Here is a 16,194-nt window from a genome sequence, read left to right on the forward strand (position 1 = left end):
CTGAGTGGTAATGATGGAGATCTCTTGATGTTTGTTTTTAAAAAAAAACATTTGGGAAAAAGTAACAGAGTCAGAGTAGGAAAGTCTCATTTATTTTCATATGCTGTATTTTTAATTCTTAAAGAAGGGAATAAAGGTGTTTAGTTTAACCCAGGCTTATGAGCTTTAGTGTACTGAAATATTTTTTCTTTTGATTTTTAGTTCCTTTTATTTTGATTACTGTTCTTCTATCTTACATTTCTTTGAGAAGAAGATAAAGCTCAGCATAATTTTATTTTTCTCATTTTTTTAAATATATCATGTTGACCAGTGTGTGACCTGTGGGAGATGTGCAGATTAGGCTTTTTTTTTCTGTTACCCAGCCAAGATATTCAACATTAAATGATGGGTGACTCTCAAGTGGTTTAGTTTGGATAAATGTCTAAAAGTTTGAAGCTTACCTAAATCTCCTTGGCCTAGAAATTGATTTGCCTGCAGTCAGGGAGGAAGGGACAACCTTTCTTGTTGAATTTCATACTCTTCTTAATTTTGCTTAGGTCGGGTTATTGCATTACACAACCTTTTTCTCTATACTTCATTCCCTTTCACTGCCTTTTATGACCCAGTGGAGGAAGTGCAGAGGTGCAAGAAAAGTTAAATAAAGTTCACCTTTCTCATTTTCCCCCCTAATTGCAGACAAGGTTCAAATTAGGGTCAGGCTTGGGGTGATTTTTCTGTGTGCTCTCAGCTGGCTGCACTCTGGTGCATTTCATGGAAATCGTCTCATGTGAGGCTCGGCACACTGCGAGTGCAGCGGGCAAGTGTGAAGTGCCTGTTTTTAATTTACTCGGCTGTTTCTTTTCTTCTCCGATATTAAATAGGGCAGAATAATGTCAGATCCTGTAGAATTGGTAGGCTCTTTGGCTTGCAGAAAAATTTTAGGAAATAGTTATCCTGAGGAAATTAGTTATCCTTAATGACTTGGCATAGTGAACAGTATGTATGTGAGATATCTACTCATTATGGCTGTCCAGCATCTCTGTAAAAATTCTGAATATACTTGGAGCATATGAACGGGGGAAATTATGGAACAGGTGTTTTTCTCAGATTGTCTATGATGGGTAAGTTTTTTTGTAGCATCCTGGATACACAGATTTTGGGAGCCTTTCAGTAATAATGAATTTGGGAAAAAGTGAGAAGTGAGTGACTTCTGGAATCTTCATTTGCCTAATTCTGGTAAGCTTTTTTCTGCAGTGGTTCCTGCTGTAGCAATTTCTATAACATGCAACTCAAATCATGGTTGCAGCAATTTAAAGGTATATCCATTACAATCTCCACCCCTTCTCAGTTTGGACCAGACCATAGGGTTTAAAATTGCAATTGAAAAAAAAGGAAATGAACTCTATCTCAGCCAAACTCAGCATAGCTGTATTTAAGAGTTTATTGGAATGTTAAGATTCTTCAGCATATTTTAACAATAGTTAGGTAGTCAGTATCACTACTGTCTTACCACTCTGTGATAGAGTATTTCACCCTAGGAAGGATTGTTTATCCTGAAACTTGCAGTGATTAATAGATGTTGCTTTTTACAGTATATATGGTTAAGTGATGAAAGTCAACCTGCAGGTAGCAAATTGCTTTGTCTTTTTTTCCCTGTTTTACTCCTGTTGAGTACATGCTTAGAAAGTTTAAATAACAGTCATTGTAAGTGTAAGTACTTCGTTTTGGCACTCATGAAATGTGAACATAATACAGTGGGGATGACTGTAAGAGATGTTAGTGTGTGTACTATGTGAGCATTGAGTCTTTTTTTACTACTTACAGAACTGGATTTTTCAGTTACAGATGCAGATGTGTTTTGTTATATGATATGTAAAAAGTGAGTTTTCATGAAATTAAGTTTTTAACCTTTATTTCTTTCAATTGTTATAAAGTGTAACAGTTTCATAAAGTACTTTTCTGGAAGGCTGGTGTGAAGCTGGTAGCTGATAGCACTCACAGGACTGATTAGCTGCAGTGACAGAGCAGATTCTGTCTGCTATTGTGCTGTCACTGAGTTAGCCAGAAATTGCCAAGTTAAATATAGGCTGAGGGATAAGGGGAGAATAGAATGGTGAGAGAAGGAATCAGAGACCATGGGTCATGGGAAAGAGGTAGGAGTTGCAGGCAGGCATAGGCATTCATCAGCCTGAGCTGTGGAACTGCTGAAATGGCCAGGATCCAAGTGATGAGATCTCTCTCATTTCCTAACATGGGAGCTTGAAGGGTGTAATTTTACAAAGGAATTGTATAAATATTGATCTCTTGTGCGTCACAACTTTGATAATTCATTTATTAGCTGTGTGTAGATTTTGGTAGGACCCATCTGAAGTGTTCGTGGTCGGTAACTAAAGGCATCTGACTGTGAATTTTTACAATCCTTCCTCAAGGAAGGGAGACTGTGTAAAGGGGTGGGTGCTGGGTGAGTTTCCAGTGACAGTGTGTGTGGACGTTCTCCTTTTTACTGTGATCTCTCACACCAGTGTGAGTTAACTCCCTCACGCTTGAGGTTATGTTGTTCCCGGGACCTCACAATCTGTGGTATGGAAGGAAGAAGTAAAATAAAATAAAAAAAAAAAGATAAAGTGTGTTACTCACTGTAGTATGAATGTCAGTGCCTTACAGGGAAATGTCATGCTTGTATTTGTCTTGAAGGTAATTTTACTGAGAATTTAACTTCTGTATAAACTTTATCCATAGACCAGGAGATTATAGTCAATGTGCCAATATAATTAAACAATCAGATTATATGAGTTGCAGAAAAGACTCTGGGCTGTGATAGTAGATGCAAACACACCTCTTAAAGAACAGTCATCCCTACAGTTATATAATATTTCATCATCATCATGGCCAGGCTTCACGAATGAAGATTTGGGAAAGGCTCTATCCACATTTGTTACGAGCATGCTGGTGGCTTATGAGACCAATACGAGACAGACATTGAGTGCCAAAATAACCAACATTGTAAGTTGGGATTCAGAAATGAATGTGTAATTTATGGAAAACTCGAACAAGAGTTAGTTGTTTCAGAGACTTCTTTGGAAATCTTAGGTGAGGGTTTGAATTGTGACAGTCCTTCCTTTTCTTTCTCACAGATAGAGAAACTGTAAGTCAAGTACTGATGAGAAAGCCCTGTAGTCCTTCTCCATTGGCTACCATCTGGTTGGTGGGAACATCTCCAGGGAAATACCTGCTGTGATTATATCTTTGTTGTCTGAAATGACTTATGGTTCATGAAATTCTTCAAAGCAGAGCTGTGAGGCTCCATAGAAGGGGTGTCACAGCACTGAACACCTTCAGTGTGGGTGTCTGCAGCTGCTTGTACTCCCTTCACAGCCAGTGGGGAAAAACAGGCACTTCTGGCCTGCAGTTCATCTCATCCTGAAGTAGGTGTCTGACAGATGAGAGGAGTGGTGCTCTGAAGTGCTTTTCCTCTCTCTGCATTGACAGTGAAGGCAGTGAGGACTGGGTGATCTGGGCCCAAACACCTCTCTCGTGCCTGACCAATTCACTGCTGATAACTTTGCTTTGGAATGAGCACCATTTCATGAGGCTAAAGGAGTGCTACTTCCAAGCAGCCTGACCCACCTGACACATTTCTGTTTTTCTGCTTGGAAGCACTAAGGCTTCTTAATTTGGCATGAGAGGATGTTTAACATTGGCCAGAAATAAGTTCTCCAGTACAGTCTCAAAAACTGAGTCGGTTTTAAGTAAATCTCTTATAAAGAAAAATCCAAAACTCAACAACCTGAAGCAAAAACTGGCAAAGTTAAAAAGGAACTGAAAGCAAAGCTTTGTCAGGGAAAACATTAAGCAACTTCTAAGCCTAGGCCTACATTGTTTACAGTGAATTATATTTTTCCTTACTTCTGCAATTCAATATTGCAAGAAGAGTTCTTTGAGGATTGTTTCCTTCTTTCCTTGAACTGCCAACTGCAAAAAAATAAAAAGAGTTCTATACTCTGTTCTGAATGACAGGTCACTTTCAATTGTTTTACTATTCCAATCATATAATATTTTTCTCCTTCATACTTGTGCAAAACCATTAAAAGGGCATTCTACATTTGGATACCCTATGTGTTACATTAATTGCATTGCTTTTCTTCCCACACCAGTTCTTGTGGGTGGTGGTTGTGTTCTGATTTGGCAGAGTCTGAGAGACTCGCTTTAAAGATAAGATAAATAATAAGCATAGGCATGCTCTTGACACAACTTTCGCTTTTCTGGATCAGGAAAATTACCTTCTTAGTGTAGCATATTACCTTGTTTGAAACTTAATTTTTCTGTGAATTCAGTTATATTTAAGAAGTATCTAAAATGTTTCTTAAAGCTTTTGGTATTGAAGGGTTTTGGAAGAATTCTTGCTACCATTTAACAAAAAAGTTCCTAATATGGAATTGCAGGGTAAAAAATTTAAAAGTTTCAGATGATATATCTAATGAATAAGGAAACCCCAAAACACAAAAACAAATGAGAGCTTAGGTTACAGATCAACTCCTAGAACTGGCAGTTTTGTTCTCCTGCTGTAATTTGTTCTGTTCCTTTTAAAGCACAGTTTCTTGTGATTCAATTTTTGGAATGGATATTTTGATATTAAGGAATATGTATCAATTATAAATATGGCATAAATACTTTGTCATGGTTTAGAAAAATGAGTAGTTTTAGATATTGGTGTCTCCTGAGTTGCAGTAAATGCCACTGAAGCATGAAAAATATGTTCTAGTTCTATTCTTAGTGTGAGTTCCATGTACCAGAGGGCAGATGAAAGATGCAGTATCTGAGTACAACTGTAAAGTAACACCACAGCACTAACATGATTAGTGACTGTAATGTTTGGGTCTGAATGTAACCCTGTTGTGGAGGCGTTTGTATGAAATGGGTTTTGGTACAGAATTATGAAAACCAGAGAGGAGCATTGGCCCCTCAATCTTGTCTGTCCTGTTGTTTTGGAGGGTTGTTGATTTTCACTATATGCTGAAAGTTGATATTGCTGGGTGGGGTTTGCCAGTGAATGTTATAATGTCATACATTACTAAGAGAGCCTACCATTAAAATTTCCTAATGTTGCCAAAGCTAGTATTTGGAATCAAAAGGACAAAAGGTTACAGGTGAGAACCCATCTCAAGCACAAGAATTTCTTTCTGGTTATAACTCAAGTAAACATTTAAAATAAATACATTTTTTTGTGTTTCTTACCTACATTACATTACTGTCAGACCCTGTGTACATGTTGCTGTGCTGGTTGCATTCATTACTAGTTTCACTCTAGCTACTTGTGCCTCAGTTCCTTCTACACTGGAGTATTCTGTTGGCTGCTTCTTTGGACTTCACATTTCATCACCTACAGGATGGCTGTCCAAAAAGTGCTCCTTGCTCTGCCATTTCAGGCCGCTGGGGCTTCTCCCAGTGGTTTGAATGGAGGTCATTTGGGGCATTTTTGTGATCTGTACATGAAAAACAGGGCCCCCTGGTGCTCTAGTGGTTAGGATGGGGCGCTCTCACCACCCCGGCCCGGGTTCGATTCCCGGTCAGGGAACCCCTCCGGGCAGATGGAGCTCGTCAGCCCTGTAAGGCCATCCATCTAAGAGAAGGTCACTCTAAACAAACCTACGTCCTCAGGACCTCGCTGCCACCGTCCGAGCTCGCTCAGCCCCGGCAGATGAACCTCAGGATTAAAGGGTGGGCTCAGTTCAGCGCACACTGTGTCTCACCTAAAAAATCCACTGCGCAGGCTGGAAGGGTAATGACCTTTCCCAAATCTTCGTTCGCGAAGACTGACCATACTATACTATACTCCTATACTATACATGAAAAACAAGTGCACCAGCTTTGTTACCTCTACTTTCAGACTGTAATCCAGGCTACAACTTTTCTTGGTAAATTCTAACTATTCTGGTAGTTTAAAACCTGCTTTATTTCAGCTTTTTGCCTTGGGAGCTGAGAGGATTGAGTTTGAGCGCTCCAGACTTTTTAGGTGCGTAGGAAGGAGGAGCTGCCTCGCTGGGCCACATGAAAGGACTTTCTAATATGCACCCAAATGCTATGGCTAGAAACAGATTTGGGTGTCAGCTGTTCCTCCTCCTCCTCTTTGTGGATGTGTCCTCTTTCCACACAAAGGCCGGTTGGACCACTTTCCTTAACACAGCTGTTCCCAGATTTGTCTCTGGAGGTGGGAGTCTGCCAGTTTTAATGTGTTGTGTGTTAAGTGAAGTAAAGCAATCATTTGAATTGCTGCAGTTAGTAATGCTTCTGGATAGTGGAAAGACTCATCTGAAAAATTAAAGTTTTTCAATTTCCTATTAATCACTGGGCTCTGGATTTGCCTGATCCTTTCAGGAAAGTTATTTAACAGCTGACTTTCTTAGCCAGGAATGCTGCTTCTGCTCAGTTAATACATAGTTAAAATGACTTCTTCAGCACTGAGCAGAGTGAATTCATGGGAAGAATGTGAAACTGCTTTCCAGAGCAAGATTTGACATGCAGGAAGGAGGAAATGCAAAAGAAATGCCTGACTTTCCCCCTTGTGTTTGTGGTTCTAAGAATGTTGGCTTTTATAAGGCCCTCAGTTGTTATGCACTTTTTTGGTCACCTTCCATTTTGCTGGATGAGAGGAGCAGAATCGATACATATTGGTATGTGGTGGCTTTTCTCACCAGTAGATGATTTTGTAACATAAAACCTGTAGCAGAGGAAGGTAAGATTAAGGCCATAACTAAGTAAAAGGCAAATGACAAGCTCAGTCTGAGAACACAGATTAGAGGTGTTGCCCTGTTTTTTTGTAAAATAACACAAGTCTGAAATTGCCACTTTACAACAGTTCTTTTGTTTTCCTGAGCAAACAGACAAACCATAGAAAGACACATTTCAGAATTTTTGCCATTTGATGCCTGGGTTTTCAGAATTCCTGAAGCACTTAACAAACACTGGAGCTGTCAAAAGGGAGATATATCTAGGTTTAGATTTTACTTCATTTTATAGTCAGTGTATGTGTACGGATAATATACCACAGTCGGAATCAAATTCTCTCTTAAGATAATAAAAATTTTAAAATAGTGAATTAAAAATTATTTGGCCAGTATTCAAGTTACCTTTATTCTCCAGTTTGTGATTGATGTCATTAATAAAATCTGAAAATGTAACTTTTTTTTTCTTTGGTGCTTACTATCTGTGAACAGAAGGAAATCTTTTTTCCCAGATTAATATGATGATTCATAACTAATTTAATTCTTAAATTTCCTGTTCTTTGAGTCGCTTCCTTTGGCCTGCGAACTAAAAACCCCTTCCAACGGAAGTGCCCTTGCTGCAGCAAAAAGTTTCAGACATCCAGTTTGCATGCTTGTGTTTCCTTTTCTGAAGTAAGGAGTAGGCTGAAACTTGTAGTCAAACACCAGCCACGGCTGAACTCTTGTGCAAAAGTTGATTGGATTGTAAGAACAAGCATCCTTCTTAAGGGTACCTTGTAAGCAATTTCTAAACTATAACAGTTAATTTAAGTTTTAGTATTTATACAAATGTGCAGCACTTGGTTTTAATCTACAAGAAGTTAAGCTTAGTCTGAAATAGAGGAAATAGTTTTTAAAATGGTATTTAATGTGGTTATAATATATACAAGTCTGTATTGCAGGATAAATCATTCCTACCTAGTTGTTTTTTATTTTTCTGACCAATTCTTGTCCTATAGCAAACCAATGAAGTTAGCAGAGTTTATGCTATAATACTGCAAACTTGAAGAGGTTGAATAGAAATACTGTAAATGCCTAAATTTAGAAAAAAAGTTGCATCTTTATGTTTCATGGGTGTTTTAGCTTCTAAGGCAAGTTTAGTTTTAGTGTTGTATTTTAGAATGTGATTGTGATTGGAACAATTTTTTTTTAAGAAAAATAAGCAGATTTTTACTGAATAACATGATTTTAGAGCAGTAAGATTTTAATAAAACTTGATTCATTATAAGAGTCACAATAGCAGCACGAATGTTGACAGTGGTGTTACATTAATATTTGCCTGTGCTTAGGGTGTAATGAAAGGCACTGACAGTTTGCTGGTATAAAAAACTGTGCTGAAAAATTACTTCAGTAGTTCTCTTGGTAGTTACTACTAATGTGCTTTGTTGCTTTGAGCTATTCCCTTCCCTGGTTTCTGGGAGGATGGGGTATATTAAAGTTGAGAGTGGTGTGCCTTTTGCTTTAGCTTAAGTGAAAGATGCAAAGGGTTCCTGGTTTTCAAATACACCAGATTTTACCATAATTGTTACCCTGTAAAAACTTTGATATTTTCTCCTTTAAAGGACCATGCAGAAAAGAAAATGAATATGCATTCTGAAGTTAAGGATTTTTTATTTGTCATTGTTCTTCTGAAGAACTTGACAGTTTCCTCCAGTGGATTTCAAGGAGTAACACGTTTGTTTACGTACTAATGATGAAGGACACTGATGCAAATAGCTAATAATCTGAAGCGATGCTAATCTGAAGGTTCATAATTTGCAGGATGCTAGTGAATAACAAGAGACAGAGTTCTGCATTTTCCTCCAATAATGTTTTTATTATCATGTTAATTTGTTTTTTTTTTTTAAATCAGTTATGTATAGAAAGGTTCTAAATACTGTAAAATAATGAATCCATAATAATGGAGTAAGGTTTTTGCTCTTCACATGGATAAGGCTGGATGGAGTCTTAGATTAGAATTTGAAGGCAGTACAGACTTTTTTTGAATTTTTCTTCTGTTAGGCTTCCTTGATTCTGTTTAACTTTCAACATATTTCCGGCTTTTTATTGATTTTCTCCCATTTACTACTTTTTCACTTAGAGATCCCAAAACCTGGTGCTAAAATTGTCCTTTTGGTTTTCCTAACAATGCCATAAATCATAGAACAGCCATGTGAAGACTTGTGATTTGCTTAGATCGTTAAGTTATGTGATGCCTTCGAGTGCATTTTAGAGAAATAAGTCCTGTGGTTTTAACATCTGTAATAATGTTTTTCCCTGTTGAATTATTTATAAGTTTTATAGTCACTTGTTTTACCACAAATAATGATATGAAATCCTCATTTGTGGTCTCTTAAGACATACTAGTGTAAGAAACTATTTATGTGTCATCTGCTGCAACAATGCAGAGACCTAATCAAGATTGTGCTAGGAATATTGATGAATTGCCTTAATGGACTCAAAGTACACACATAGCTTAATCATTTTATGATGGAAACAAACAAAACCCAGACAAATGAACTGCAGATACTCAATAAAGTGAGATCAGTTTGGGGCTTTGTGACAAAAATGAACTGTTTTCAGAAAGAAAATAGTTTTATGCGCAACTATGAGAGAATAGGAAGAGTTGAAAATATCTGTTATGCTTAGGAAATGTTCTTTTGAACATGAGTTGCTGCTGCAGCAAAAAAGCGATGAGTTTAAATGTGCTGTTCCAGATCATCCAAAACTGGTCATATGCAACATTAAGCACATCCCCACCCCTCCACACCCTCTGGCGGATACATTGTATAGATCTTTGGGCTTCGCTTGGAAACCTTCTGTCTTTGCAGAGGGGCTGTGCCTTCCCCCGCTCTCTTTCCTTCTGAACATAGGGAACCATATCCATTGGTCAGCTAGATCTGCGTGAAATGTTTCATTATTATATAAAATCTCTCATGCATTGTAAGACTTGATAAAAGTTGGCGTTAGTTTTTGCCTCACGCTTATCTAATGGAGGAGGTTGAACCTAAATCTGGAAAGGGAAGTCCAGAAGTATATTTGACTGAACAGGCTCTCCTGTTATGGAGGATGGGGGTTGAGGATGAAGGCTGATTGACATATGTTTTTATTCATAAATCAAGGTGTGCAAAGCAGATACTAGTGTTATAGTATTTCTTTTCACGTATCTCAGGAAGTTTAAGGGAATTCTTATCTCTCTCTTATCAGTCATAGTAAATATGTGGTTGAAGTACAGGGCCCCCTGTCTGTCTTTAAGGAACTGTAAATGAAAAATTGTAGTATAAATCATAAGAAAAATCCAAGACAATTGAACCAGAAATATTTGTGGTGGCACATATGAGCTTTGTTCACTGAAGGATTCACAAAACCAAGGAGAGAGATGTACCTCTGAAAACAGCAGTGGTGGGGAGCATGCTTAGACCCAGCATCTAGTAACGCTGGATGCTGTGCTCTGGCACTCCATGCACTGGATACATCCTAGGGTTCTACTTCTTTAATAAGTGTTTACTGTTGTTCATCTCTTCTCCATCCAAATTTGCATTATTTTGGGGCCCACTGGACTCAAGCTACATTTCAATAGCACATTAGTAAAACTGGTTTGTAAGTAGATCTCTTTCCTCCCTGCTCTAAGCTTGCTGCTGTTACTGGTGGAGGAGGGCTTGGAGAGCTCTGTGGGAATGCAGCTTCTCATCTCTGCTCTAGCCCACGGCCACAAGCACTTCTGATGCTCTGCTTCTGTCTGCTGTCATTTACTTTTGTGTCATCCCTTGATTTCCATGACCAGACCGAAACTGTTTAGTTTTCTTCCTGGGGCTTTTTTTCACTTGCATGCCTATTTTTGTGATACCATCTTCATCTCTGCTAGTCCTCAATTTGTTTTATTTTTATTGTATTTTATCTTAGTCATACCTGTTTGTGAGATGTAAACAAGCAAGAAAAACTCATTCTCATAAATCTTCTTTTATCAGTGTGGATTAATATCTAAGTGATGAATAATCATCCTTTTTAATGCAGGTGCTCACTTCTGTTCTTACGTCTATTTAATGTGGTTTTGATACCACTTACATTGTTACGGAGCAGCAATCAACAGAAGACAAATTTCATTGTAGACCAGATGTGGCAATGAACTTTGTATAGCCTTGTTTCAGTGAACGCTGTTACAAATCATTGCTCACATTGTATTGTAAAATGCAATATCTGTACGCTGTATGAACCTATTGTCTGAATTCTCATACCAGGATGGTGATTTTGATTTCACAGCACTCTGGTTCCACAAAAACAATTTATACAAGCACTGCAAACCATACAAGCTCCTAATATTTTTCCCTATATGGTATTTGATTCTCTGTTTGCTTATTAATTTCTCTTAACTTTTGTTTTACAGATTATTTATGTTTTCCAAATGATTTTGTAATATGGGGATAGTCTAGATATGGTTGGGTTTATGGAGCTGGGGTTTACTTCTTCAGTCTCTCTCAGTTGATGTGACTCTACAGTGTGCAATACACTAAGAATTTTGTCCATACTGTATAGAACTGGCCAAACAGGAACTGGAAAGATCATCAGTAGATGGTGCAGGATTTGAGGTTGCATAGGAATGAGAGGATTTTTTCCTGCCATGACTTTGTGTTGGGGTTTTGTTTCTTTGATGGGGTGGGGGGAAGGCGTGTTTGGATTTTTTGTGAGTTTCGTTGGGTTTGGGGGTTTGGGGTCTTTTGGTTTAGTTCTTTTTTTTTTTTTTTTTTTTTTTTTTTTTGATCTTTAATGGTGATGTTTTGGTCTTAAGACAGGTGTTTGGACTCAAAATATTCCTTAGGCTTTAATAGGAGTCTCACAGTAACCAGAGGGACTGGCTGACCCCGATGTGGTATGTTAGAATAGCCTGATGGAATTGTACAGGAGTGTATATTCATTGCAGGTTTTTCCAAGAACTTGCATACTAAGTATGTACTATTGATTCTTGTGGTGCGTAACCTTGGTGACACCAAGGTTAACTGACTGCTGCATTTGGGTCTGAGCCATCAGACCTGCTTTTAGCTTTCTTGTTTACTAGCAACTCACCCTTCTCTGTCTTTCCCCATATGTACAGACACAGTCTGTACCCCTTCAGAGATGTAGGATTTATTGCCCAGCTGCACTGAGTCTCTGCAATCTGTTTTGAGCCTCAGACTACCCTATGGTTTTGATGCCAAGGCTCTAGTCTTATGAATACATAGATTTAAATTCATCTGTCTATCCCATAGTGGTGAAAGCAGACAGACATATAGATACAGACCTTTTTTAAAAAGCTTTAAAGCAAAATTTTCCTAGGTAGCTATAGGAGACAAAGATCAAGGAATAAAAACTCAGCATTAAGTGTCCTCCAGTTACCCCTTCTCTGTACTGGCCTTTAGATTTATGTGAGAACAAAATGGTGAAATCAGAATCTTTTACCTGTATCTCAGCTGTTCTGCATAATATGGGGTATTTCTCTTTAACTCTCTGTACAGCTCGTCTTCCACTGATGTAAACTTTTTAACTTCCATTTCTGACTGGAACACTAGCCAAGAGCAGCGGAGGTCTTGCTCTGGCTACTTGTGGTTGAATTCCCTCCTTCCTGTGCCCTTCATCTTCAACATCTTGCCTGTAGCTTTTAAGAGTCAACTTTCACAGTAATTTCTTTTTCTACTGTTTAGGAATTTCCCATTCTCCAAACCTTAGCCTCTCAAGATAAACTTGGTCTGACAGTTTCCCCTAATTTTCTTCTGCACTATAATTCTTAGAGATTCCATCTGAACATTTGAAGCTTTCTGTCCTGTTGGGTATTCAGGCTGTCAGGCCTAGATCAGAGAGCAGGTGCAAAAGCGCTTCTTCTCCTAGGCTGTTCCTGATGCAGTAGTTTCCAAACCTCAAGCAGGATCCAAAAACTGTGCCTCCAGTTACTGTAACATTGTGATAATTTAATGAGTAGGTTCATGTCTTTTATATGAATGGCATAATTTACTTCTCTCATGTTAAAATTTGCCACGAGGAAATGATCCTTACTTGAATATGTTGATTTTGTCTTTCCCAAATGTACGTGTAATTTCAGGATTTGTTTTAAATCCTGTGTAAGAATAAAGTTGGTTTTAAGATTATTATTTTTTAGCATTTTCTTTTCCACTTTTCTCATTTCAGATGTTGCAGTTGTGGACATGAGTGATATTTCCAAGCAACCATCACTGTTTTACCACCTTGGCGTGCGTGAAAGCTTTGACATGGCTAATAATGTTATACTTTACCATGACACTGATGCTGACACTGCTCAGTCTCTCAAAGTAAGGTTCTCACTTGAAAATCTGCTTCATTTCAGAAATATCTTTAAATACCCGAATCTACAAATGTTTGTGTTTTCTGAAACTTCCACTGAATGTAATTTCCTGAGAGCTACATCACAGAATCATGATAAGAAGAAACAGTTGCTAGCAAAAATGCTAATAATTAGAACAGTATAAAAGCTTTTTTATGAGAAAAGTTCTGTAATGTGGTACTGATTTTGCTTCATATGGTTAGACTTGGAAGTGAGAGTGCAGGTCTGATTTTTTTCTTCCTTTCCCTCTTAGTTTTAGTACATGTAAAAAAAAAGTTATGGTTTGTATTATCAGGACACTTGAACAAGGGCTGTATTGCAACCTACTCCTATTATTGAAGCACTTCTGTCAGAGGAGGTTTGTATTCCCTAGGTGCTGAGCAGCTAAAACTACAGGAATCTCCTTTTTATTGCTATTTGAAGATTAAAAGAGATCCTTGCCAAATCTTTTTATAGAACTGTCGTTCATTTTTATAGTAGGATAATACATGGTATACACTTAAGTCCTGAAACTGCTGTTCTGGATGCAAGTCATAGGTTGTGGATGTTTCTACCTTTCTCAGTGCCATCTATTTCTGCTTTTAATATCATCCATTTTCTGCTGCCTTCACTGAGGGCAGCAGTGTTCTTGCTTTGTTGTTTTCTTTTCTTATTTTGAGTTATTGCCCCTTGCTACTTTGCTTTTTTCACACCATCAATGTCCAAAAATCCTTTTTGGAATTCTCCAACCTCTCTTGATCCTGTAAGAATATTGTTTCATCTTAATTTTAAGTCTCCTTCTTTCTTCCCCAGAAAAGATCCGTTCTGTCACAACTTCTCATTCATCTTTTCTGATCTCAATGTCACTGATTTTAGTCTCATGTATTTAGTATCCCTTACTTGTTTCTTCCTGCAGTGGTCCACATACACATTCACATTCCATGTGACCTGGAGTCACAAGAGCTTAAGAGTTGGAGCCTCTCACACTCTTGCTCAAAGAGGTTATCCATACGGATATGAGCTAAGGTATGCTGGCATGTCTTCCGTTCCTCCAGCTAATCTGGATGGGCAGGAATGCAGCTTTTCATCCTGTGTTGGTAGTACACCTGACTGCAATGAAATATTTCATTTTTGGTTTTCATCAGCACATTTCTATCTTTCTTTTATGCTGTTGCTCTGATGTTCTGATCAACTTGGTTCTCCCAAGCACAGGCTAATCGTCTTCTATTTGTCACTGCCCGATGAGGATGGCTTTGATTTCTGCACTTGGTGCCAAGCACACACTCAAGCATCTGCTCCATAACTGGAGTGCTGAATGATCTCCAGGATTACATCCATCTGATTGGCTCTTCAGATTGATTGTTGTCAGAACTTGCAAGTCTTTGTACTGTCAGTTGTAAGGCTTTTTTTTTCTGAGGATGTAAAGCTCAAGTCTGCGGACTTGGGAACACTGGAACGTGACTGGGTCACATAAAGCTAGAAAAGCTTTATCTTTGTCTTCATGTCTCTTCTTCAGTGCCTCTGTCAATGGCACTGATATCTTCCTCATCTCTCAGTTGTTTGGATGACCTCTTTGGCCTATATAGGTCCCTAGCATGTGTTACTGTGGGATCATAAAGCTCGATGTAAGTTCCTGGAACCAAGCAGAAAAGATCTTCTGTATCAAGTGCTAGAGTAGTTTAAGCAGGACACTGGTTCAGGGTTCAGTCCTACCCTGTTGTCCTTGGTATCTCTTCTGCAACTGAACCCCAGTTCAGCACTGGGTAGCATTCAAATATGCTAATACTGCTTTCTTAGGAATACCTCAGAAAGTAGGCAGGTATTGTTCTTGGGGTATTTCAGCCAGGAACCGTCCATGACACATTTCACACAGTTTCTCCTGCTGAGAAAGATCTTTATCTGCAGTAGGTAAGGCTCTATTGGAGATAGACATTAGCTTAGCTTGGTAGACATTAAATTTCAGATATGTGATATTTCAGATGTCTAAACCTTCCATCACTTTTTTCCTGATGTATTTTATTGGGTTTAAGGAGTTTTAAGTTAATGAGTAATTCTGTATTTTTGAACCATCTGCCGATGGTTCTTTGTTCTCACATTTATGACTAATTTGGTCAGGACTTTTTTCCTTCCCTTCAGGAATTTGTTACTTTGTTTGGATCTAGGTTGCTGTGCACACCTCTTAGGAATGGTTAGCCTAAGTGTTACAAAGGCTGTATTCATGTCTGCTGTTACTTCTGCTGAAGATCTGTGAAGTTCAGGCAGCCTGACTTTATGTAGATTATCTCCTATGACCCATCCTGAAATTGTCCCAGGAGTTGTCTCTTTAGTTTCACCAATATTCTTTCCAAAACAATCTAGTTCTGAGGACATAGAAGATTATGTAATCTGGCTGTCAAGAGGGTCGTATTTGCAGAACTAAATCTCTTAGATGGCTCCTGATATTTTGTCTGTTGTTGAGGAAAAGGGTGTGTTGGCATGATCATTTCTGTGCAGTCCAAGTGGATTTCAGGCTTTCAGATGTGAAGTTGCTAAGCAGAATGACCTTAGGTTTTCAGAGCACATTTCATTAAATTATATTGATAACCTTACTTAGAAACAAGTCTACGTCTAATATTTGTAGCATGGCTTACCTGATGATCTCTTCAGTTTGACTGAGCAGTGTTCATTGGGCATGTAATCCATCACTAAAAAGAGGAGAAGGTTACTTACTGGCAACTGAAATCTTTGAGGTCTGGTTTACATGCCCATTAGTTTATCATCTGCTTCACAGTTTCGACATCTTTCTTTAGATTTTAAGGTGAAAAGAATTAGGGTGTAGGAGGAATGTGTTGATCTGTGCCAATCTGGTAGGAAAGGGGCTTAGGTATCTGAAGGGGATACCCTTTCAGAGAGAAAAACCCTCCAGCTTTGAATGCTTTTGTCTCACAGATGCCCAGAGTGTGTCTGGGTGTGCCCAGTCTGATGAACTCCAGTTACTGGCAAGTACAACTTTCTTTATATTCTGAGCACTTCTTCAAACAGGTTTCTTTGCTGAATTGTTAATTTTTATGGCTTTTCTTGATGTTCTATCCCTTTACTGGAAATCTACTGTGTCAGGAAATCTGACTTATACTGTGAAGAAAACATCTACATGTATATATGTATAGCAGTGATTTTTATTGGAAATAA

At 38.3% G+C, this 16,194-nt stretch overlaps 1 protein-coding gene across 3 annotated transcripts in view; it reads left to right on the top strand.

The window, feature by feature from the left end:
- Window positions 1–16,194, top strand: part of MAP3K15 (mitogen-activated protein kinase kinase kinase 15) — an 80,846-nt gene that overhangs the window by 13,605 nt on the left and 51,047 nt on the right. The window contains exon 2 of one of the 3 annotated variants that reach the window (XM_018084075.2): window positions 12,876–13,015. The exons of the other annotated variants lie outside the window; for them this stretch is intronic. Within the exon in view, the coding sequence (XP_017939564.1) occupies window positions 12,893–13,015 (123 nt within the window). The 5' untranslated portion in view covers window positions 12,876–12,892. The remainder of the gene's footprint in view (window positions 1–12,875; window positions 13,016–16,194) is intronic. 3 annotated transcript variants of the gene reach the window in all.

Source organism: Manacus vitellinus, unplaced genomic scaffold, assembly GCF_001715985.3.
Source record: "Manacus vitellinus isolate BGI_N305 unplaced genomic scaffold, ASM171598v3 scaffold_7_pilon, whole genome shotgun sequence".
Classification (NCBI taxonomy): Eukaryota; Metazoa; Chordata; class Aves; order Passeriformes; family Pipridae; genus Manacus; species Manacus vitellinus.